The sequence below is a fragment of the Eptesicus fuscus genome, chromosome 13 (assembly GCF_027574615.1).
Source record: "Eptesicus fuscus isolate TK198812 chromosome 13, DD_ASM_mEF_20220401, whole genome shotgun sequence".
NCBI classification, from domain to species: Eukaryota; Metazoa; Chordata; class Mammalia; order Chiroptera; family Vespertilionidae; genus Eptesicus; species Eptesicus fuscus.
Window position 1 is genome coordinate 41,044,021 of NC_072485.1, and position 24,708 is coordinate 41,068,728.

The following is a 24,708-nucleotide window of genomic DNA, read 5'->3' on the forward strand; positions in this document are numbered from 1 at the left end:
AGGAGCAGCACAGGCAGAGGCAAGAGGCCTGGCACTGGTCCTGCCGCGTGCCCGGGGCCTGCGCTTACTGCTCAGAGATGCTGCGCAGCTGCCCTGACTTCCCTGGCGCCCAGGACATAGGGCCATTTCCCAATCTATTTAATAATAGACAAACACTCTGGTGTCTGCTCAGTTCAGCCCAGGGTCTTGGAACAAATGGACCCAATTAAAAGGCCATCATAGGGGAATTCAGGGGGAAGAGGAAAACGCCATTGATCAAATCAACGCCCAGCTGCCCTGGGGCTGGTCTGCGACCTGCGTTAGCAGAATCCTCCCTCGCGCTCTGCTCCCTTCTCCCAGACACTGCCCCAGACCCAGGGACCTTCCTGACACCCCTCCCCTATCCTCGGCTCCTTTGCCCCACCCACTGACCCGCTGTGTGGCCCCTCACTAGACCTTCCCTGGATCGCAGTTTCACTGCCTGTCAAATCTTGCAGGAAGAAACGATCAGGAATCCTGTTGGCTATTCCTTCAAAATGCATTCGATTTTGATCCATTTCTCACCACCTGGTGGGGGAAGAAACATAATTTTCCTCCCACCTTCCTAAGTTCTTCTGGCTGGACGAATAATCAAATGAATGTAACAGGAGACAATGACCAAGTTTATTACGGATGTACAGACAGGGTTCCCTAGGACTATGTGACCCGAGGACACATTGGGCAGTTGAGGCTTATAAACCATTCTGCACTAAGGAGGGAGCGACAGGGGTCTGGGATTTCAAAGGGACCGTAGACAATTCAAAGGTAGATGAGAAAGAGCCAATATGTGGTAAACAAATTCTTGCTGGGCCACCCAAACAATGGGGCACACTGGGAAGCCAGCACTTGCTCGGGTCCTCCCTGTCTACCCCCACGCACTCTATGCTGACGCGATGAGGGTGCCCTTCCAGAAGCAGGTTTCTCTGATTTCCTTCAGGCAGGCTCATAGGTTCTTTCTGAGCCTTTTGTTTCTTACTAACCAGCTTAAAATCAATATCCTCAGTACCTGCTGGGAGCGGCATTCTTGCGCTATCCCACGAAAAATAATTTTCTGGGACGCGTATGGTAGAACGAGTGATTTTTATTTCTGTGGAATTCATCCCGGAGTCTCCAAGGTCCCATTTCCCCTTTGTCCCACAAGGAAGGCGTGTAGCTGTGGATTCAGTAGGGCTAAAATCAGAGCCAGTGTCCAGCGTTGCCTCCCCACTGCTGGAGCAGCCAGGCTGGCTTAGTGTGTGTTTCCATCAGCCCGTTGCACGTGGGGTCTGCATGGCCGTGGGCCATACGGGTGAAGGCAAGGAAGCCGGAACGAGAGAGCCCCAAGAGCCGAGAGAGTGCCGAGTGCACAACCCCTTTGTTAAGGGGATTATGTATTCCCACAATTCAGTGGGCTTGCAGTGGCCCCACCCATTCTGACCAACAATCTCTGCTCCCAGGTACGACAGGCACCCCCTTTATGGCTATGGTGAGGACGTGAGGGAGGGGCCCAAGGGCTGGCTGAGACTTCCTCTCTCACCTTGGCCAGACAGAGGACATCATGGGGCTGTCTTCAGGGAACCTCCTCCTAGCGGAACCAGAGAGGGCAAAGTCAGCTCCTTTGAAACTCCAAGCTGGGAGGCGGGGGGCAGCGTCCCGAGGTCGGAGCAGCTGTCTGTCTTTCAGGCTTGCCTTTACAGAGGCTTCAGTGGACACTGTGTGCTCCTTTGTGGGAATAAAATACCCCACAGTGTGGAGTGCTGTCCTGGTGCCAGAGGCATCATGGTCGGTCAGCCAGGGGCTGGGGGGCTCTGGATGGGACAGTTCCTGGGAGCTATGGGGGAAGGGTCCCTGGGGTGCCTCCAAAAGGGGGAGTTAGGGAAGGGTGCTTCTAGGGTTACTAGAGGCCTGGTGCATGAAATTCGTGCACGGGGGTGGGAGGTGGGGGCAGTCCCCTCAGCCTAGCCTGCACCCTCTCCAATCCGGGACCCATCAGGAGATGTCCATCTGCCAGTTTAGGCCCGATCCTTAAACCGGCAATTGGACATCCCTCTCACAATCCGGAACCACTGGCTCCTAACTGCTCACCTGCCTGCCTGCCTGATCACCCCCAACTGCCCCCCCTGCTGGACTGGTCACCCCATGCAGCCTGTTCGGTCATCCGTTCGGTTGTTTCGGTTGTGACGGTCGCTTAGGCTTTTATATGTATAGATAGATGGGGGCTGAAGTTAGTCAAAAGGTGGTTTTCGGCAAAGATTGGTCAGAATTTGCAAAGCAGGGTGTTGCGGGAACAGTCTGCGATCCTGGCTGGGAACACAGGCGTCCTCACGGGCATTTCTATTAGCTCAGGTTGTTTGTGGTCTTCTCTGGGAACATGGAGGCCTGGGTACAGGGGTGTTTGTGAGTGTGACTTTAGATCGCCTGAGCTAGACAGCATGGCTTGGTCAGGCATTTGTCAGTTTTGCAGGTCAGGGTATGTTTTGCAAATTATTTCTCCTGTTTTAATTCTTAGTCCTACCCCCGTCTCACACCCACAACAACCTGGTTGCCAGCAGGATCATTTTCTTCTCATCCTCGGGTGAAGGTCTGCACCCTATTCCTGCCTCTGCAGCCAGCTCTGGACAGCAGGGGGCAGCAGGGCAGCATCCATGCACCTGGAGCCCACAGGAGACGGAACAGCCGGGGAAGGGCACTGAGCCAGCCTCCAGGGTGAAGGAATGAATGGGTCTAAAGCTCTCAGGTGCCCTGTTTGCTTCCCTTTCCTCCCAGGAATTCTGAGAGCAGGGAGCAAAAAGAGGAGGAAAATGGGAGGGGGAACTGAGGGAAAGGAGGAAGAAGAGGAGGGAGGGGAAGGGGGTCCACAGAGCTAGCAGCTGGACCTTCTCCCCACGGCCCATCTTTTTCTGCCATTCCCCAGCCCGGCTACTTTCATGTCCTGGTTTTAGTCTGACCTCCTGGCAGCCCCTCCTGGTCCCTCCCTGCCTCCCATAGGCTGGCCATCCACCTGTGGCCCATCTGTCTCCAGGTATCTACTTGGTGCCAGTAGGGACTGCACCTCCCCTTTAGCATTCACACACACACACACACACACACACACACACACACACACGCACGCGCGCGCGCGCGCGTTGTGTGATGAACCATGCAGCAGACTTTTAATTTCCTCCCCCACATTTTGCAATTGCTTTGGTCACAAAGGCTGGCCTAACAGTTTAATCAGATGGCTGCTGATTTGAAATTTGGCTCCAGGACATAAATCTGAGGACACACAGGGATCAAACATCCTACTTTCTAAAGAAACCTGAAAACAACTGGGGTCAGACACCTCAGAGTTTACCCCCAACCTCTACCGCCTTCCACGGTGGGGGAAGAGGAGGAGTGAGCAGTAAACTAAGTAGGGACTGGAACGTTAAACTGGACTGAACTTTGTTACTCAAAAGTGACACAGAGTTTTGGAGTTTGCCAAATATGCAGTTTATGGACGGGAAAGAGCAATTAGACAGCATTATACAGAGAACTGATGGGAGGAAGAGAAAATAGTTGTATGTGTGTGCCTTACTGCGTTCTCACTGTTCATTAACTTGGGAAAAGAGGTATTATCAGCTCCACTTTACAGATGAAGAAACTGAGTTTGTGGTCACGGAGCTGGTGATGGCTGGCCTGGGACTAACTGTGCTCCTCCTGCCTCAGCTTCCCTGTGTCCTGCAGCCTCCTTTCCCTAGAGCTGCTACTTTGTAGCTGCGAGTTCAGTGTAAGCAAAGCCATAGTTGGTAAAAAACAAACAGGACTGAATAGGGATCTCCAAAGTCAGAACCCAAGATATACCCTTGCCTCCCACCCACGTCATTCAGGCTTCTTTCCAGGACACGCACCCACAGCCTTGAAAGTGAGCTCTCACTCTCAGGAGGCACCGACTAGCACTAGTGAAGGCAGCCGAGGCAGCAGGAGCAGCCAGAGGACCCTGGCCTCACATGTCGTCTCCACGCTGACCGCTATGTGACCTTGGACAAGGCACAGCCCTTTCTGGGCCTCCAGTCCTCTGAGCAGCCAAAAAAATCCCTGGGGTCCCTGCCAGGAGAGGAAACTGATTCCAAGAGGTCATGTCTCCCAGGGAACTCACGTGCTGTTTCATGGTGGGCCCCAGGCGTTCACAGCCCCAGGAAGCAATGTCACGGTGGGGAGGGGAAGAGCAGGCAGGGTGGCCCAGAAGGTAGGGCAGGGGAGATATTTTGGGGCAGGCATATCCCCTGATCACTGCTGGACAATGGTGCAATGCAGCCATTGTGCCGGGAGTGGAAAATCCTTTTCTGACTCCATCTCCAAGGGCTGAAAATAGTCCAGGGTGGAGCCCCTGGGGACTGGGTTTGGGGCAGATGAGTGACTTGCCTGGCCTGGCCCATTGTTTCAGGATGGGACAGGGCTGAGACAGAATACCTGGCTAAGCTGGAGCTAAGGCAGAGGCAAGCCCAGGAGGCCCCTGCTAACGGAAGAATCGCTGGACGGTGCCAAGCCCTACTGAAGATGCAGAAACTGGAGCCCAGAGAGAAGGGATTCAGCAAGTCACATGGTGTATCAGGGCAGAGGAGGATGAGAGTTTGACTTCTGGGGCTCATTTCCCCCCATCACTCAACCCCCCACAAGCACATTCCCCTTGGGAAGGCAAGAAAAATTCCTCACCCTGCAGCCACTTCTGGCCAAGCTCCATCCTCCAGCCCGTCAGCTCCACCCTCCATTCAAGGCACTGTGTGGTGCCAATGGAGTCACTTTACCTCTCTGGTCACTTGATGCCAGAGAGACTCACTACCCCCGCTCTAGTTCTCAGAACGGAGAGCTCAGTGGGCCTTGGGTATGCCTGGAGGAGCAGCTGTGAGCTGTGCCTGTGATGAAAATCTAGATCGCTGATGCCCTAATGGAGATAGGGAGAACTGGAACGTGGGAGGCAAGTTCTCCAGAGTGGCCCAGAGAGGGAAGGCAGGTGGCCTCAGATCACACAGCAAAAGCTGCCTGTTCGTTGTCTGCTTTGGCCCAGCTCCAGCCCAGCACTCCCACACTGGAATCTTGGTTGAACCAAGGAGTGGCTGCAGCACCCCAGGGCAGGCACCATTCGTCAGAGAGAAGTGGCTCAATCTGCTTCCACGGGTGGGTGGGAGCTCTCTGGCCCAAAGGGACTGGCTGCAGAAGCTTGGCATCAAGGGCATCCTCCTCCTCCTCCTCCCACTGTCCATTCTCCCTGCTGCCCTCCCACGGCCAGACACCTGGACCAGGCTCTGTAAACACACAGGCCCACGTGCCTGAAGGCTACACGGTGCCCGGTTGGGTAGAGGGTGGTCCCCCTCTTACTCCAGAAAGGACCTGCTCCCCTCCTCCTACACCCTGGGGAAGGCTTGGCCACAGGAGACCCGTGGTGCTCACTGGCCGGACGTGCTGTTCTTTTCTTCAAATAACTTACACTCATGTGGTTGCATATTAAATATGTCAACTCCATGAAGGTAGGGTCTGGCGGGTTCGCCTTCGTATCCTCTTGGCACAGTGCCTGCGTGTAAACGTTTGCCACGTGCCAGGCCCTATTCTGAGTGCTCCATGTGCATGAACTCGGGTGAGCCTCCCAGTGACCTGCATGGGAGGCAGCGCTTCCTTTTAGAAAAGAGGAAACCGAGGCACTGCAAGATTAAGTGAGTTGCCCAAGGTTCCAGGGCTGGAAGAATTGGAGACCATACTCAAACCCAGATGGTCTGGGCATAGAATCTGTGCTCTCAACCCCATTCTCGCCACATGGCCCTCCTTCCCCACAGGGGTTTCGAGTGGCCAGGGATACTGGAAAGGGAACTAATCTGGGCCTCAGATGGACCTGGGCTCAGTCTCGAGTCACTTAACGACCTGTATAACTCGGAGCAAGCCATCGCTTCCCAGAGCCTGTCCCCTCATCTGCTGAACAGGGATAAGAATGCCTATTTCACACGGTTGTAGTGAAGAAATAATGACATAATGGATGTGATAGGGTCTGGCATGGTGCCTGGGGCATGGATCTGCACATGAGTTCCCTTCCTCAGGCACCTGACTCGGAACAGATCAGCCCAAATCTGCCGCGACAAGGGGCCTAGACCGGAGCAAATTGTGTCTGGGGAGTATGTTGTTCAGGGCCTCTCCTAGCCTTGGAGGGTGAGTGGGAATGTCTGCTGGGACTCCCCCTCCCTCCTGGGCCCTGGGATACCTGCTACTCAGGGCAGAGACCCCTCTGTGCCAGGGTCCCTGCCCGGGTTGCGGGGAGCTCCTTGAGAACAGCTGCTGCAGGCAAGTCAGCAGGCATTGACTTCCCCCACCCCACCCGCTCTTACCCCAACCCCCTCCATCCCTGCTGGCTGCCGCTCTCTCCACATGGGGCGGTGGGGGTGACAGCAGGATTTCCACCAAGGCACCCACCTGCAGTAAAGGAAGCAGAGCAGCAGGGGCAGCCTGAGCCCTCGGCATATGTCCAGGCGCCATGCTGACCTCCTGAGTGATCTCGGGCAAGGCCCCGCCCCTCTCTGGCCTTGAGTCTGCAGCTGGCTGGATAATCCCTGGGGTCCCTCTCTGTCATGTGGCTGTGCCCTTTCACAGTGGCCTTCAGGAGTCAACAGCCTCAGGAAGTGATGTCAGGGTGAGGAGGTGGGAAGGTGGGGAGGGGCAGGGAGGCCCAGAGTGTAAGAAGAGATATTTTGAGAGCAGGCATGTCCCCCCATGTCACTGTTGGACAATGGTCTGGGGCTGGGAGTGGAAAATCCTACTCTTACTTGAGCTGAAAATAGCACAAGGCAGCAGGGTCAGGAACCTCACCCACCAGGCGGGTGGCCTGGGCACTGAGCAGCAGGCCAGATGTCCACACCGAGGGGGCCAGGCAGTCCAACTGGGGTCCAGAGGTAGGACCCTGGGCCTGTCCCTGGATTCCTTAGAACTCCCTGCCACAAGATTAAGGGGTGAGTCAGCTCCCCTGTGTCCCCTAGGTCCTGTGTCCTTAGAAATCCGCAGGCAGCTGGGTGACAGAAGACTTCATGGGGCTAGGCCATAGTGTTGTCTCCATGTGCTGTGGTGTCCTGGGTTTTCGGGGTCTCCAGGGCAGCTGCTGGAGGGGTCGGTGGGCAAGATATGAAAGGAATGGGGACTAAGGGACCTTGGGCCCACGGTGTCCACAGTCCCACCCCCAACCACTGATGTACTCTCACGAGTCCCCAAAATCATGATATATAACCCCTGATTCTGGATCTAAGAAGGGCTAAGGGAGTCAGAGCCCAACATTTACACTCCTGGCCAGCACAGCCTCTTACCTGGGCAGGGCGTCCCTATAAACTGGGGTGCATTTCAGCCTGAACAGCAGCCAGTAGGAAAGAGACAGACTCAAACCTACAGGAAAGGCACAAAGACAACCTGAAAGAGGTAGTCATGAACAAAGTTCTTAGGGACTCAGGTTACATTAACAGAAGTATAAGACCTAGAATGTGGGAGGTAAGCCTTTAGCTCTATTTTGGGCAGGTCACCCACATTGCACCATGCAGAGTCATCATTTGGGTCATGGCTTGTGATGGGTCCCTATCACATGAGGAGCTGAGAAGCTAGTCTCTAAATAGAGCAACCCTTGGGGGTGCCCCTTTTTGCCAAGGCGGCGTGGGAAGGGTGGAGAAGTCATAGGAGGCTGGGAAAGTGAGACGAGGAAAGAGCCTTATCTCAGGTAGAGTGGGCCCTTAGGAAGAGGGGGTGAGTCCTTATCCTTGAGGTTAACTGTGAGGCCTGTCGGTTTTGCCCTGTCCCTGCCCAAAGGCTAGTGGTCCCTGTCCAGCTGAGCTCCACAAATATCTAGAGTGATCCTGGCTGGACCCAGAACCTGTCACAGGTGAGACCCATCTCCCCCACACTAAGCCCTGACCCAACCGGAACACCAACCATTTTGCCATATAGCTGGATTTTCCACGAAGGCAGAGGACCGGATAGAAGAGGAGTGAGTCTCTCCCACACTACTCAGTGCTAAGGGAACCACATGATCAGGGCAAGGAGGGAGCCCTGACTTGACCTTCTTGTGACCCAGCCCCCACCTCATTCCTGCTTTTAGCCTGGGCACCAGCTGCCCAGCCTCCTTCCAGTTCCTACACACCCTGCTCTCCTGGCCCCATGTCTTTGCCCAGGATGTACCTGAACTTGGATGTTCCCGATGAACTGCTTTCCCCAGAAACTATAGCTTGGGAGTCCACAGCTCCAACCATTCAACATTACCCAGTGATGTGCTGGGAGCAATTTGTACTGTTTGCAAGAGCCAATTGTTAAATTCTCAGCAATTCTGCAGATAGGTTGACATTATATTGGTAGTCTGAAATTGGCCATTGTAGCAGTGTTTGCACCACGGCAATTGGCAATGCTACAAATAAGGGGTTCCCTTCACCCACCTGGAGGGCCAGTTAAATGTTTTAACATTTACCAGTACATGATTGCCATTAAGTCCTAACCTGGGGGATCTCAAGGTCTGGGACCCCACCTGACTCCTCTCTGTGCCAGCAGAACTAGGTACAAAAGCCAGTTAGCTTTAAGGTGGGGGCTGACCTGGGGTCTAGAGAGGGGACACCTGATATGAGACCACCACTGAGGCAGCTAGTGGGAAGGCAGGTGGCTGTCTAGAACAGGTTGGAGAAAGGAACCTAGTGTGCTTGGTGAGAGCTTCCCAGGCTACATTCCCATCCTCCAACCACACAATAGGCCACAGGCGCAGCAGACAACAACACTTTTAGTATGAGTTACAGCCTCAAACTGGCTCCCAGCCCATGGGAGCCTCCAGATGGTTTTATGAATCAGTTTCCAGATGTTCATCTCTGGGGCTGGGGGTACTTCTCATTGCTTAGTCCACTGTGGCACCCAGACCTGCCCCAGTTCCCCAGGGTCTTCTAGTCAGCCTGGGACCCCACCCCTCCCAGGTCGCTCAGGCCCCGATCCTCTGTGTGACGTTGGTAAGTCACTTTCCTCTGTTGGCCTGTTTCTCTGTTTGACTTGGGTCAGCAGGGCTCTAGCCTAGGTCCCTTGGCAGGCACGGCCAGCTATTTTTTGTGGGTGAGTCAGGCCCTGAACCCTTGCCTTCTTGAAACCTCATTCCCCAGTTGACACATACAAATGGTGACGGGGGTGTGGGGCACTGTTGAGCTCGCTGGACCACCAAGTGTCCCGAGCCCCTGCCAAGTGACAGAGTGTTGGGGTCATGGCTCGCTGGACCATCCAGCATGAGTCATGATGATCCGTATCTGGGGAGATCCCCTCGTTTGAACAAGTCATAGCCCCTACAGATTCCCCCGTACAAGCTTGCACAGGCCGCAGGGGTTGAGGCCTTACAGCCTGATGTCCTTAGTGTTCCCACCACCAGCCAACGGGGCCTCCCTGCTCGAGTTCTCACTGCTGGCCGACCCGGCTTCTGCCCTGGTGTCCGTTCTATGAAACTTGCGCAGGTCCAGCCGGCGGGTCGCCTGGGCAGGGGGAGTGGGATTTGTGGGTGGCTTGGAGTCCCGGGCAAAGCGCACAAGCCTCTGCCCGGCCAGGAAGTAGAGCACGGGGTCAAGGCAACTGTTGGCACTGGCCAGCGGCCGGGTGATCTTGTAGGCCATGTTGATGGCGTTGAGGGTGTGGCAGCTGAGGTCCAGCGAGCGGAAGGAGTAGTAGAGGGTTCGGGTGACGTGGAAAGGCAGGAAGCAGAGGGCGAACACCGCCAGGACCACGGCGATGGTGCGCACGGACTTGCGCTTGGCGCGCGGCAGGCCGCCCGCGGTCCCGTAGGCGGGCTTGAGCAGCCGCCGCGCCGTGAGCACGTAGCAGACCAGGATGGTGGCGAAGGGCGCGGCGAAGAGCAGGCCCAGCATGACGGAGATGTAGACCAGGAAGTGGCTGAAGAGGCTAGGGGCCGAGGTGTCGTGGCAGGTGATGCGGCTGCCGCGCGTGCTGGTGGTGACGAAGTAGAGCACGGGCGCCTGGCAGGCCAGCACCAGCGCCCACACGGCGGCTGCCACCCGCCGGGCGTAGCGGGCCCGGCCCCAGCGCAGCGAGCGCAGCGGGCGCAAGACCCCCAGGCAGCGGTGCACGCTGATGCACGTGAGGAAGAGGATGCTGCAGTAGAGGTTGGTGTAGAAGAGGAACCGCACCAGCTTGCAGAGCACCGTGCTGAAGGGCCAGTGGTCGCCGCGGGCGTAGTAATAGACCAGCAGCGGCAGGGAGGCCGCGTACAGCGCGTCCGACACCGCCAGGTGGAACATGTAGGTGGTGGAGGCGTTCCAGGTCTTGAGGCGGCAGAGGAAGATGTAGAGCACGGCCACGTTCAGGCACAGCCCGAGCACGCACACCACGCCGTAGGACACGGGCAGCAGCACGTACTTGAAGTCCTCGTTGAAGCGGCACTTGTAGCCCAGCTCGTCCCCATCCCACGTGTCATTGATGGTGCTGTTCCAGAGGCCCGGGCCTGCGGCCATTGCCCTGAAGGAAAGGGGGCGGGGTGGGGAGAACAGCCTTCAGGGTTTTTGGCCAGGCTCATCCAAGAGGCCTGACACACCCACCTGACCAGGGATAGGAGCAGATTCCTTCGGTTAAGATCTGCCCAACCACGTTCAAGGCCTTCTGACCTGGCTCCCTGGACCCAGAGGGCCCGGGACCTCGGAACCCTGCAACCTCAAAAATGCATGAGAGTGCATGAGGTCCATAAATAGCAGGATCAGACAATTCTAAAACTTTAGAACAGAGGTAGGCAAACTACACACTACAGGTCAAAGCCAACCCAATAAAGCTTTATTGGAATAGAGCGTACCCATCTGTTTACAAAGAACTGAACAGTTGTGACAAAGACCATCTGTTCTGCAAAATATAAAATATTCTAGAACCTCAGGAGCACAGAATTCTAGGTCTGGGATTCTGAACTCTAGAATCTGAGGATTCGAGAGGGTATAATTTCAGATTCATGGACAGGGCCCCTTGAGGCCTATGGGCTCCACCTCACACCCAGTGCCCACTGCCTTCTGAAGTGTTTCTGGCCAATGGGCAGCCCATACCTTCCTGGGGGCATTAGAACATTCTTTCCTTTAGCTTATTCTTTGGCTCCCTAGGGAGGTTCTGGCCCTGTGCCTGGTATTTTGGTATTGAGGAAGTATTTCCAAGGGTCTCTCTCTTCAGTCACTCATTCATTCTCTCAGCAAATATTTTTTATTTTATATTATTTTAGATACTTTTACGTTCTGGCACTTTCTGCATCTGTAAACAGTAGTGCAGTTCCCTGGAGGGTGAGTCTACCAGATGGGACAGTGACCCTCCTGAAGATTCCATAGAAGTCTGGGGTGGAGATGCGAGTGGGGACAGCTGGGGACTTCATTTGTGGGTCAAATTCAGCTTCCTCCAGGCTTACCCAGCTTTTCTTCCACTCTACCACGAACTTGAGGTTCCCCTACCTTGTCCCTAGTGGGTATATAACACACCCACAGGGCCTGACTGCCCAGTGAGCACCTGGAGAACAAGTTATCCACCTTCCTCCTCTCCTCATCCCCACCAATGTGACCAATAAGATCTCTCGCTCATCTGGGAGGCAGGAAACAGATATCCCAGTCTGGAGGGTGATGATATGCCCAAAGGTACCAGAAGGCAGGCTGGGAATCCTAGCAGGGGTCCCTGGTGGACAGTTTGGGACAAACACAAAGAATAACTTTCTAGCCCAGCCAGTGTTGCTCAGTGGTTGAGCGTCAATCCATGAACCAAGAGGTCACCAGCTCAATTCCCGGGTCAGGGCACATGCCCAGGTTGTGGGCTTGATCCCCAGTAGGGGGTGCGCAGGAGGCAGCTGATTGATGATCCTCTCTCATCATTGATGTTTCTATCTCTCTCTCCCTCTCCCTTCCTCTCTTTAAAAATCAATAAAAACATATTTTTTTAAAAAGAATAATTTTCTAACAGTGAATGGGCAGAGGGGGCTGACCATTTCAAACCATATTACTATATGTGCTTTTTAAATGTCACCTCATTCCATCCTTACAACATGCTTGTGGGAGCCAGGTTATCATGCCCAATAAAGAGGCTGAGACACAAATCATTCAAGTTATTTGGCCAAGGTCACAGGCTACAATTCCTATCTAGAAATTGGAAGGTGCCATCAGAGGGAGATAGAGAACTCTCCGCTATGGGGTTGTGCAAGCGGAGTCTTCAGGAGGGCTCGTGTCCTGTGTGTGGGTGTGTTTGGGAGCACACAGAGGGCAGATAATGTGTAAGTCCTTCCTACCCTGATAATCTGGGGCTGTACAATTCCCTTGATGTTGGAAACTGGGGTCCTGAGAGGCTGGAACTTGGGGATTCTGTCGGGCCAGTGAAATCCACTCCTTTAGACCCTAAGCTTCATGCCCAGCCTGGCCTCTCAGCGGCAGTTCAAGGCCCTTGACGTTGAGGTTAGGGGGGCTGAGGGACACATAGGTGCCTCAGTTTCCCTTATTTCCCAATATTCCACTACCCACCACCCCAGATCTTTCCTGTCTCCTGTTGTCAGCAAAGGTGCAACCAGGAGGAAGGGAGCCTGTACTGGTGACCTCCCTCCCATGGTCATAGGTTCCTTCCTGAGGAGCCAGAGCAGATCCAGGGTGAGGAGGCAGGGAGAAGCCTATGTGGTACCCAGCTGAGCGAGAGCTGGGATGGAGGGGCTCTGGAAGGGCTAAACTGCTGGGATCCCTCTTGCCCGGGGCCAGGACTCAGGACCTGGCATTAAAGCATTTCCTGCCTCCCATCCCTGCTCCAAGCAGCCCAGTGTCACCTCCACCCTTGCTGTTGGAGCCACTGCATCAGCCTCTCTGCCTCCAGCCTCAGTCCTCCCCAATCCAGAGGGGTCTTTGTAAAAGACAAAGTCATTCCCCTGCTTGAAACCCTCCATGGCTCCTGCCTGCTGTCAGGAGAAAGCCTCTGCCGAGCTCACCAGCCCCAACCATCCTCTGTGACCTGCAGTTTCCTGAATGTGCCCAACACTTCTCCTCTCTCAGCTTTGGTTCATGTTGCTCCTTCAACCAGGAACCCACTCACACCTTTCATATCTACCTGTTGAAATTACAACTCTTTATCCTTCAGAGCAGCAAGCCCCAGTGATTACGAAGAACCTAGCCTCTGGAGTCAGACCTCCTAATTCCACTTCTATAAAATGGGGTGATTACTGGAACCTGTATCATAGAACTGCTGTGAGGATGAAGTGAGTAATCGGTATAAAATGTTTGGAGCAATGCTTGGCACACAGTAGGTATGCTGTGATGTTATGAGCTTCAAGGCTCAGCTCAGATGTGGCCTTCTCTTGAAATCTTTGGGATGCTCTCTCAGGCCACTGGTGGAGGAGCAACAGGTCTTGACTGAAGGCAGGTGAGTGTGGTGGGCCAGGGGAGTGCTGATGAGCCCAAAGCTAGGGCCAGGCCTGGCACCTCTGAGGGGAGAGATCTGAGAGCTGTTTGGGAGGAAGGCTGGAGAGACTGGCCCAGAGGAAGTCTGGATGGAGTTGGGCAGGAGAGGGAGGCAGACAAGAGGCCCGGCTCAGGGGTTGGGAGGAGGAGCAGGAGAGGGGAGAGGAGGAATTCAGGGTCAGACACTGTAAGTGTGGGGAGCCCTGAAGGGGTATGGTGGGATGTGGGCATGGGAGAAGGCTGGAGCCATCAGATCTGACACTTTGGGAGATGGGCTGGGAGTTGCTGGCTCTCAGAAGCTGCAGGAGGAGTGTGGAGGCCAAGTATGAGTCTGAGGACCTGTAGAAGGGCCACCAGCGTGGGGTGTCCAGCCCTGCCACAGAACCTCAGTGACATTAGGCATTTCCTGCCCTCCTGAGACTCAGACCTCTCTCAGGCTGAATTCCCTGGCCTTGGAGAATTGTGGCAATAAAACCACCCTCATGAGGTCCTCTTCCCACTGGAGATAGGGAGAGCAGCCCCTCCATGACATCCAGTCCCACCTCTGCCTGCTGCTTTAGCTCCAGCCCCAAGGCAGGTGTCTCCTCAGAGTCGGGCCAACATCCCATTGCTCTGCACAATGCTCTTGCTAATCACTTGTGGTGGAATCTCTGACACTAACGAGAGGGGTGGAGACTTCCTTAAGTTTCCACGGAACCTAGGGAGCTGCCCTTTCCACCTGCTCGAAGATATCCTGGCCTCCTCCCTCCCAGGCCAGCTGGGGATTCCATTGCCATGGCCCCCATCCAGACTGACTCTGCCCACCCTCTCCCTCCACAGGCTGGCTCACCAGCCTGTGATTACACCTCTCCTGCCTCCCCAGCCTTTGCTTATGGAGATAGCCAAGTCCCCAGCCCTGTCTTCTCTCTTTTCTGACCTCCTATGCCCTTGGGGCCTCACTCCCTGCTCCCCTGGGACTGGCTTCTGCCTAACTTTGCCTCACACCACTCACCAGCCCCTCCATGTCCGGTTCTGGCTGGCCCTGCCCTGAAGAGCTCCTAGTCTGGAGGGAGCTATGAGCCGTGCAAGTGCCCTCCCAGGCTTCCTTGCCTTTGTGCATGCTGTTCCTTCTGTCTGGAAACCCACCCACATTGCACTCCATCCTGCCCATCCCTCAAGGTTCTCTTCAAATGTCACCTCATCTCTGAAGCTGCCCTCTTAACACCGCCCCCAGGCATTCCTCATACCCTGTTAGTAATTTGTCCATCCACCTTCTGCCCCAACACATTCCAGGTACTCCCAGAGGACTGGGACTATCTGATTCTTTTCTCTGTCCCTAGCCAACAAGAGGCCTGATTTGAAGCAGGTATAACGTGAATGAGATAATGAACGAGTGAATGTGAATGAGTGAGTGAATGAATGAATGAATCAAGCACAAAAGGCTATGGGAGCCCAAAGGAGGATGAGCTTTATGACAGTGGCTCTCCTTTCCCTTATTCCTCTGAGAGCCTCCCAGAGGACAATGGCACTTAACCTTTTGCACTCGGATGTCGAGATTAAAATTACTCTTTGAATGTATCAATAATTTGAAATATAAAAAAATCCAAATAAATAAGTTTGTATGAAAAGAAACTCCAGTTTTTTATTCTACTGCCGCGCTTTGCAAAATCTGGGGTATTTAAAAAATTAAATCCCGAGTAGAATAAAGGGATCGAGAAAAAAAGCAAGCGAGTGCAAAGGGTTAAAGATTTATCAGCTGCTGACCCTCGGTGGCCAGGAGTCACCCCAGCTCTCCTGAGGCCCAGCCTGCCTAAGGTTCCTGGACTGTCTCTCTTTCAAGAGGTGCAGAGAAGGCCCTACCCTTCTCTGGACAGAGGGAGGGTAACTGGACCCAGATATTCTGGAGATGGGTCAGCTGTCTGAGCTAACCACATTCTTTTATTTCATCCACCTCTGGCTCAGATCCAGGGTCAGGAGCTCCCGATCCTGGAGCCCCATCCCCTCACTTTGTAGGGGTCAAGCCTAGGATGAGCAGCTTCCACATAGCAACTCAGTTTTATCCCCCACCCTCATTCCTCAGCAGATACTGCCATAGAGCTATTTGTTCAAGGTCACACTGCCAGGAATTGGAAAAATTGGGCTTGCTACCCAGGGCTGTCTGGCTCCAAAGCCTGAATTTATCACAGCCTGGGATGAGGGAGCAGGGCAGGGATCCCCTTGATCTACCGCCGGTTCAGTGTATACACACACATGCACGCACCTGCCCCAGCCTCCTAGCCAGTGGACCCCGCCCTCGCACGTCCGTACCTGACCGGCCCCTGCTCTCGCTGTCAGGATGCTCGGTGCCCGCTCAGGTTCCTCACTCATGAATGCACAGGCTTGGACAGGGCTGCAGGGAACTCTGCAGGAAACAGGAAAAACAGGTCCCCCGCCTGGGGCCGCACCCAGCTTCCAGCATTTCTCAGGGTAGGCAGTGTTGTGGGCTCCTGAGACACAGGGAGGTGGAGACAGTGTGGGCTCTGGATCATGGGAAGCCAGCCAGGCCAAGCCCTCCCGGGGCCACCTGCTCTGCTCCAGCCTTGGCCTGAGAGAGGCAGAGAGGTGACCTGTGTACTGGTCCCAGTAGGGATCTCCTCTGCCCACCAGCCATCCACCCTCAGCTTACAGGCTGCAGGGATGGCTGTTCCCAGCCTCCTTCCCCAGGACCCCCCGTTCACAGGAAGGTGGCTCTGCCAGAGAAGGTCTCCCCGTGTCCTGCAGAGCTGAGCTGAGCCTCTAATGCCCCTTCCCTTGATTTTGATTCTGTGCTTCAGCCCCACAACAGGAAACAGTTACCCTCCTTGCCTGGTATACACTTGGCACTTCAGCCAACCAACCCAGTTTTGCTCAAGCTGAGTCTCTATCTGGAATATCCCTTTTCCCTCTAATCATTCCTCCACAGGTGCTGTAAACACACACCAACATTCACAGGCATGGACACACCTAGATACACAGCTACACAGAGACGTATACAATCACACGGAGACAGACACGAAGTGCACACACACAGTCCTAGTCAGGGCCTGAAATAGCCTTTAGAAATCAGTGTGCCAAACTCCCATTTGACAGAAGAAACTGAGACTCAAGGCCTCACAGTAAGTCAGCGATGCAGACGAGATCAGAAGCCGGGCCTCCTGGGCGCTGGCCCTGGCTTTTGTCTTGCCTGGGAGCCCCCCACACACACCGGGCACAGGGCTGCAGTGAGGGTGTGGTCTCCTAGTAGACCCTCTGTGTGGACAGGTCCCAGCATCCATCAGAATCTCAGACACATCACAGGGGGAAAAGAACTTCCCTTTTCTGTCGCCTTCATTTCTCCACAGCGGGGGAGTGGGGTTCGAGATAGCGGAGGCCAGGTCCCCAGGCTGGGGTGCAGCGCGAGCATGGCGGAAAGTGGAGGGAGGAGGTGGGTGGCTGCAGGAATGGACGGGAGTAAAGGCACTGGGAACTAACCCTGGGCACCGCGCTCCTAGTGGGCCGTGCCCCAGGATCCTCAGGCTGACCTGGGCCAGGGGGCAGGTAGCTCTGTGCCAGTCTGCTCTGGAGTCTAGTGACAAGATGAAAGAACTTCACCTTTTCACCCGACTCGGCCCAGGGTCACACCCTGTCTTCTCCTTAGGAGAGGCCTTCACTCAACAGACTAAGGTGGAGCACAACTCTTTCTCAAAACCACCCTCCGATTTCTGAGAAGGGTTTCCACCATCCATCTTTCCAGGCTTCAAACCTCTAATATGCCCTTGACAGCCTCTCTCTGTCCCACCCATGTGAAAACCATCACTCACCAACTCCTGTCAGTTCAACCAGTGCAGTGACTCAGGGATGGCACTTTTCCCCACCTCGTGGCCTTAGGCCTGCATGTCTCCTCCACATTGTACCAACCCCCTCTCTTGTCCCCTTGCCTCTACTCCTGCCCTCCTGTCCATCTTTTGTACGGCAATCACAGGTCTTCTTAGAACATGAACCTGACCATGTACTGTGGAGCTCAGAACCTTTCCATGGCTCCCTATTATCCTGACTATGTCCAAGCCCCTGAGCCTGACACTCCAGGCCCTGCCAACCCTCTAGAACAGCAGTTGCCAACTGGTGGTCCGCGGCCCACTGGTGGTCCATGAGGTCCGAAAGGTTGGCGACTGCTGCTCCAGACAGCCCACCCTCTCTGCCTCCACCCTCATCTTCCTGTGCCAAGCACAGCAGGAGCAGTCTCATGGTCTATCTTTGTTCAGGAACACCATCCCCTCAACTTCTAACAGTAATATCATCACAAGAGAGGAGTGCTTTCTCTGCCAAGTTCCATCTTTGGTGGCTTCACAGATCCCTTCTCATTTAATCCCGAGGAGCTTAGAAAAGCAAAACAACCTCTCCAAGGTCACAAATGGCATAGCAGCCTGGTCTGTCTGACTTGAGGAGCTGTGCCCCTGACCACCACCTCCTTCCCTCCAAGGCCTAGGTTCTCCCCTCCAGGAAGCTCCCTGACTAGCCCTCGGTGAGCCCCATGGCTCTGCTTTCCTGGTTGGTTCTCTACCACAGGGAATGCCCTACAGGCAGGGCCCAGGATCTACTCTTCCTGGTACTTTCTAGGTGTGAAGCAGCCATGATGGCTATTGTACCCATCTCACAGGTTAAAAAAACAAACTAAGGCCAGAGAGTGCCAAGCCAAACATGCAGAATACCTGCCCCACTGACTTGGCTCTGCCTCTACCCCACCCTGGGTCCCAGGCCAGTGTGCCCAAAGCTGGGAGAAAAGGCTGGGCAGTTCCCAGGCCAGCTGAGGAATTTCCAGGGTGGTTAGAAGACATTCCAGCTCTTCCACTAGGGTGGCTCTGGAATGTACCCGCTCACCCACCCACCTAGCTGGCCCTGTCCGGACTGGAAGGGGATTGTGACCCATCACCGTTCTGGAAGCCTCTGCTGCCTGCTTCTGCTGTGAAGGGAAGCAGAAGACCTGGACCTGGAATATCATCGAGGGACAGGGGAGGGCCCCAGGCAGGTGGAAAATCCCAGCTCTGTCATTCTCAGCTGTGGGACCGGGACAAGTCCCCTCTCCACAACTTAAGTCTCAATCCCTGGCCATCTAAGAACAGTATCTTAGGAAGACAAGAGGGGCGGGAAACCCACAGGAATTCGGGGCACAGTAGCAAGGTCACAGATCAAGTTTCCCACGCTGAAGGCCACCCTCAGGGGCCCCCAGCAGGAACTTGACCCCACCACATTTCTTCACTCACTCACCCTTTTACAGAGGTTGTCACATCGATGCCTGTCCCTGTATAGGGCTCTGGGGATTCCAAGGTGGGTCACTGTCAAGGTTGGCGAGGAAGGGGTAGGTAGCACATGGGAGAAGACCCAGAAATAGGTAATGACAACTCAGGGTGATCGGGGCTGAAGAGAGCAGAGGCAATAGGGCTAAAGCAGACAAGAGAACCCCTAATGGGAATGGGGAGGTGGTCAAGGAAGGCTTCCTGGAGGAGAGGACACCTGACCTGAACTTTGGAAGGGGTCAGGAGAGCGAAGAGAGAAAAGCAGAGTGAGCAAAAACCAGGGCACTAGATCACACCGTATATTTGGGGAACTGTTAGTCATCCCTGTGGATTGAGGGGAGAAGGCTGGGTTAAAAGACAGGGAGCACCTTGGAAGTCATTCTCTGTCCCCTCCCAAATCTCATCCACAGAGCTGAAGGCCAGTGGGCCCCAGCCTTGCCTGGAGTGCTTTCTACACTACAAGCACTGGGCTCATCTGGGGAAATAGCTGAGGGGGTAACCTCAGATGTTATCGACAGGTGCTGTTGCAAAGTAAAACCTTGCAGCCTCTCCAGGAAGCCCTTGTGCTCTGCAGCCCCTCGGGAGGCACTCTCCCTCTTGGGAGCCCTCAGGATCTTGGCTGTGGGAGCCACATGTTGGGGTTGAGCTCAGAGCATCTGAGTGTGTGGGTCTCAGATCAGCCCATCTGGTCCTCCCACCTCAGATCAGGTAACTGAGACTCCTTAAGAGTAAGGGCCTTACTCAAGGTCTGGTGTTCTAATTCTAGTATTTTCAGTGTGGAGTTGAGGACCTCCACCTTCACCCCAGGGCAGGACTCCAAACTACCTGTCCTACTACCCCTGGCCTGGCACGGTCCAGCCCAGCCCCACCCAGCACAAGGCGACAGAGATGCACTGCTACACTGAACTAGTTCAGAACCACAAGGCCCTGGACTTCACATCAACCTATCACAACCCAGATGCCTCCAGCCAGACTCAAGAGGCAAGAACACTGGGTTCAGGCTCCAACTTGGAACTGCCCATGCTGTGCAATCTCGGTCAAATTGGTTCCCCTCTCTGAGCCTTGTGCTCTTCAGTGGTCAATTGGGGACAGTCACCACTACACAAGACAGCTCATGAGGAATGACAGGTGGGTGCTCCATGGGGCTAGCAAATCATGTACTGTCCTGCTGTGGGGCTGCACCTCCTGTCATGGCACAGACACTGAAACACTAGCAGGGGGCCCTCCTAGGTGATCCAGCAGAGGGGCCATGGTCAGGACAGTCAGGGAAAGTTCCTGGAAAGGGCTGTAATCAGGTATGAAGAGAAGCAGAAAGAGTCCAGGTTGGAAGAAAAAAGGGAGAATGGAGGACCCAAAGTAGAAAAAGGGACAAAGCTGTAGAATGGGATACAAGTGAGTCTGTGATGCTGAGACTGTCTCATTCTGAGTGCTTCCAGGATTCTGGGTTCATTGGTACTTACAGTCCAATTGCAAGAGTCTCTGGTTCTTGGAGTAAATGCTAAATGTTTCTTTAATTCTGTTACTCGTTGCTTTTGAGACTCTCAGAACCACAGGAGTCTGGACCCTCAGAATAACACAATCATAAGTCATTTTCCCAGGAGCCAAAGTGTCAGCAAACACCTGCCAGTGCCCCCATGTGCCTGACCTCAGAGGGACCCTGCAAATCCAGACGCAGATCAGACTCAGTCAAGCCCTTGAAGAGCTCCAGTCTGAATGGGAAGAAAGCCACAGACATGGATCAAGTCTACTTGGGTGATCAAGCCATGACCAAAGGAAGCCCAGGGGCCATGGAGCTCATAGAACCCCTAACCAGCCTGGTAAGGTGGCCAGGAAGAGCTTCCCAGAGGAGGGGCATTTGAGCTGGGTCCTGATAGATGATTAGGAGTTTGTTAGGTGGATACAGACGTAGGAGAGCATTGAAGGCAGAAGGAAGAGCAGGTACCAAGACTCAGTGGTGTGAAAGTGTGGACTGTTTGCATAAAGCCAGGGATCATGTGAGGCTGGAGTGGAGGGACAGGTGGCACAGAATGCGTATGCGTGAGGGGGAGGGCTGCAGGACTCACATGGAATGCCAGGCTGAAGAACTTGGCCTCTATCCTGAGGACAATGGGAAGCCATGACAGGGCTTAAGCAGGGAAGGACATGGTCTGAGTTGACTTTTGTAGAGATAGTGCCACATGGAAGGTGGTTAGGAGGGGGGGGGGAGACTCCCGCAACTCAAGGGGAGAGGGGAGGGTCATGTGGGTCCCAAGAAGTCTGAGGGAGGCCCTTCTCCCATGCTCCAGTGCCCAGGCAGTGTCATTGCCAATACAATAACAGTGACAGGGTACCAGGATAGAGGGCCAAGGAGGAAGTAGTTGCCCAAAAGGGCCCAGGCTGCCCACTCTCGCAGCAGGAGCTCTAGTTATTCATCCTGAAGCAGAAATGACTCAGGGCTAAGATATGCTGAGGCAGGGGAGTGGAGGAACTCCTCTGCTCAAGAACCAACTGTAGCTCTCCATGGAGCAAGGCCCTCCTCTTCCGCTATATGCCCACTTTCACCTGGTCATTCATTTCCTGAACACTTACTGGCATCTCTTTTAGCCCAACCTGTGTTGGGTGATGTGGACATAGAGAGAAAGCAGGCCTGGCCTGGCCAAGTCCTGCAACTGACCTCTAAGGATGAGTACGGAGGTCAGGATGGGCCCCCACACCAGCCTCCCCACCGTCAGGCCTGAACAGCTGGGGAGGCCAGGCCTGAGAACACAAAGGCAGCCCAAGAAGAAGATGTAGGCCAACGGGCACGCTAGACAGGTCCACAGAAGGTAGTTCAGGGAGAGGAAAGATTTCATTAGGGGCACCTCTATCTCCTCTCACCAGATCAGCAAGGCTTCCCTAGTCCTGTGGGCAGGCCTGAACAGGCATTAGATTATCAGTAACTGGGTAATCAGGCCACAGCAAGACCTAAAGACAGGTTTTCAGGGCAGGATTCAGACTTCCTTCAGCCTGAAAGCCGGAGGACCAGGCTGCATCTAGGTGGGGCTTCTGTCTTGAATGGGGAGATATAAGCTGGGGTAGGTAGGCAGGAGCCCCAGCTTTTACCTTGTCTTTGTGACCTTGTTTCCTGAGCCCCTATTTGTTCATTTGCAAAATGGGGATAATAATTCCTCCCTAACAGGGTTGGTGGAGGGACATTTGTAAATTACTCCTAGTGAGCAGAGGTGGCACAGGCAGAGGAGGGCAGTCTGCAGTTAAAATTCCCCAAACAGTTAAAGTGATCCCTTGCTATTGAACCTATTTTCTGTTATTGCCTTCAAAATGCATTTCAGTCTTTGAGTATCACACGTCTTCCCTGTGCATTGCAGCTTACAAAGGCCTTTCTTGACCACTATCTTAAGAATCCTCATAGCAACCTAGCATTTGAAGAGGTAAGGATCATTGGCAGCCATTTATGAGGGTCTCCCACTATGATCCTCAAACCCATTCAGCCAGGCTTCAAGACAGCCCAGGGCGGGAAAGAGAGAAAAGTGACAAACCATCCATGCCAGGGCCTCCCCACGCACAAATTCTCAGCACCGGGCCTTACCGGTTCTAGCCTCCTTTTAGAGGCTGGCGAAGTAGGAGTTGTCCCAAGGTCACCCAGCAAGTTGGGGGCAGAGCTGGGATGTGATCAATCACTCACTGGTCCCCTGGCTCCCTAAGGGGGAGGGAAAGTCCTAAGTGTCCTCAAATTCCTCAGCAAAAGCATCTGAGGGGTCAGGGAAGTGTTTAAACAAGGGGGTAAGGGCTCATAGTTGAAACAACGCCTGGTCGATTCTGGTAACAATATCACAAATGCCCTGACCTCCATGCACTTAGCACTACTCCACCCATTCTCCACCCTGCAGCCAGAGAGCTTTCTGAAACGTGCTCTGGCCACGAATCTCCCCTGCTCATAAACCTTCCATGGCTCCCTATGGCCTTCAGATGAAATCCAAGTTTTCAGCCTGTTGACTCTGGGTCCTGTAGTGCCCCAGGACACACTGTTCTGATATCCTGTGCCACCCACTCGGATGACCTGATTCTGGGTTCCCCGTCTTTGTCATGACGGAGAGCTCCACTGTAGAAGGCCTTCATTGGGGAAGCTGGGGTCAGGGCAGAGGATAGGCGCTGCTCAGTTCAGTTCAGCCCTGTGCAGGGTGCTGGCAACACAGAAATAAGTCCCAGTTCCTGCCCTCCAGGGGGCCTCAGACCTGGGGATTGGAAAGGAGACAGACAGAGGCCATGGCAGGTCTAAGTGAGAGCAGGGCTGTCGGCACCGGGACTGCAAGATCCCAGAAGAACCCAAACTAGCTGGGGGAATCAAGGAGGGCTTCCCAGAGGAGGAGACATCTGAGCTGGGCCGAACTGAGGAAGAGGAGAGCAGGAAGGCATTTCAAGCAGTGAGCTTAGAATGCACAGTGATCCCGAGGCAAGGAACTGCCCAGTATGCGCAGCAGACTCCATGCAGTTACTAGCGGGTGAAGCGTCCGGTGGGAGAGGGGGCTAGAGAGGCTGACAAGGACCAGTTCTTGGAGGCCTGGAGTCCCAGGCTGAGGGGTTCAGGCTGGGTCCTGTGGAAGTGTAGCCCAGAGAGAACTGTTGGGATTTGGGTTTCAGGAAGTTCCCTCTAGGAACTGATCCCACCCCAAGCTGTGAGCCTGTCCAAGGAGACATCGGTGCTGAACAGGACCCACACATCAGCTCCTCAAGGGCCCTCAGGTTCCCCATCACTGTTATTTCCCTTTCGCAGGTGAGGCCGTGAGGCTCCGAGTAGGAGCATGCCTTGCCCAGGTCACACAGTGGCTGAGGCGGGACAGGAATACAGATCTCTGATTCTCAGGGAACTTTTGAGGCTCCTGTCTGCTCAAAGAATCTCCTTCCCAACCACCCCTACCCACTGAGATCGATAACTGAGACTTTAGCTGAGGCCTCACCCTGGCCCTCAAGAGCTCCCCATTATGCCAGCCTAGATCCCAAACAACCCGGGCCCCCCAGGCTGTGACCCCAAGGACACGGAAAGGAGCAGTGCTAGTCCACAGCAGGGCTTGGCCCTTACGTCTGGCTCCGAGGGTCCCCAACCTGCAGCCCTGGTTGGGGAGTGGAGGGAGGGCACTGCCTTTCCCCAGACAGACCCTTCCTACAGCTCCACCGGCCAGATTAACAGTCCCCGGACAGAGGCTTAACTGCCCTTTCGGGCCGCTGCCCCAACCACCCCCCTCACCCCCCAGTCTTACCGGCGCCCAGGCGGGGGCGGGCCACCCAGCGTGCCCGGGAATGAGCCGGCCTCTAGGGGTTCGTGCGTCTCCAGTCGCCTCCCGGGCGCCCACTCCAGAGCGCGTGCACACACACACACACACACACACACACACACACACACAAACAAGTTCTACAAGTTCAGCTATTGACACTGCAGGGGCGCACGCTCTCACTCACCCGCACACAGACGCTCCCCAATACGAGGACACACACTCGCGGGGGGGTCCGTCCACATTCCCCGTGATCAGTGCTCCCGCGGGCACAGAGCTCGACTCCGACCCCCCGCGCGCTCACACCGGCTCGCAAACCGAGCCAAACGCGCGCGGCTCTGCTTTCCCCGCGGAGGCTCCGTCCGTCCGCACCGCCGCTTCCCCAGCCGCACCCGCCTCCCGCCCCCCGCCTCCGGCCCCGCCAGGCGCGGGGGGCCCGCCCCTCACCTCCGCGGGTGCTTGTCCGCCAGCCGCGGGGCGGCCGCCGCTCCCGGGTGCCCGCGCCCGCGTCCTGCCGCCGCTGCCGCAGGGACCCACGTGCCGGGAGGCCCCACCCGCCCGGCGGAGCTCCCACTCCGGCTGGGTCACGCAGGGGCGAACGGACTCTGGACAGACTCTGGAACCGCCCCGCCCCGCCCCGTCCCGACACCCAGCCACCGGCTTAGGGACGCGGCCGAGCGGTACGGCCGCGGGGTCAACGCATCTGCCCGGGGTGCTGCCCGGGGCGGGGCTGGCGGCCGCAGTGCTGCTGCCCGGCTGAGGTTTTCAGCGACGCTCAAGTTTTGCAAAGTTTGT

The 24,708-nt window shown here is 55.2% G+C and overlaps 2 protein-coding genes across 5 annotated transcripts in view; both read right to left on the reverse strand.

Annotated features, from left to right (window-relative positions):
• Positions 1 to 15,736, reverse strand: part of P2RY6 (pyrimidinergic receptor P2Y6) — a 65,235-nt gene extending 49,499 nt beyond the window's left edge. Inside the window, exon 1 of the mRNA XM_054725008.1 lies at positions 15,684 to 15,736. The gene's annotated coding sequence lies outside the window, so the exon portion shown is untranslated. The remainder of the gene's footprint in view (positions 1 to 15,683) is intronic.
• P2RY2 (purinergic receptor P2Y2) lies at positions 630 to 24,426 on the reverse strand. Of its 4 annotated transcripts, XR_008557907.1 has the most exons (3): positions 24,361 to 24,426; positions 15,684 to 15,862; positions 630 to 1,582 (listed from the first exon to the last, which is right to left on the reverse strand). XR_008557907.1 is itself a non-coding variant. In XM_008149944.3 (2 exons), exon 2 carries the CDS (start codon positions 10,458 to 10,460, stop codon positions 9,333 to 9,335), a length of 1,128 nt encoding a protein of 375 aa, XP_008148166.1. In that variant the 5' UTR covers positions 10,461 to 10,464; positions 24,361 to 24,415; the 3' UTR covers positions 8,723 to 9,332. The 4 variants fall into 4 exon arrangements, 3 of the variants coding, with proteins under 3 accessions (XP_008148166.1, XP_054580982.1, XP_028014046.1); XM_008149944.3 differs by lacking the exons at positions 630 to 1,582; positions 15,684 to 15,862 and adding an exon at positions 8,723 to 10,464 and having other exon boundaries at positions 24,361 to 24,415; XM_054725007.1 differs by lacking the exons at positions 630 to 1,582; positions 15,684 to 15,862; positions 24,361 to 24,426 and adding exons at positions 8,723 to 10,464; positions 23,902 to 24,002.
• Positions 24,427 to 24,708: the final 282 nt, after the last annotated feature.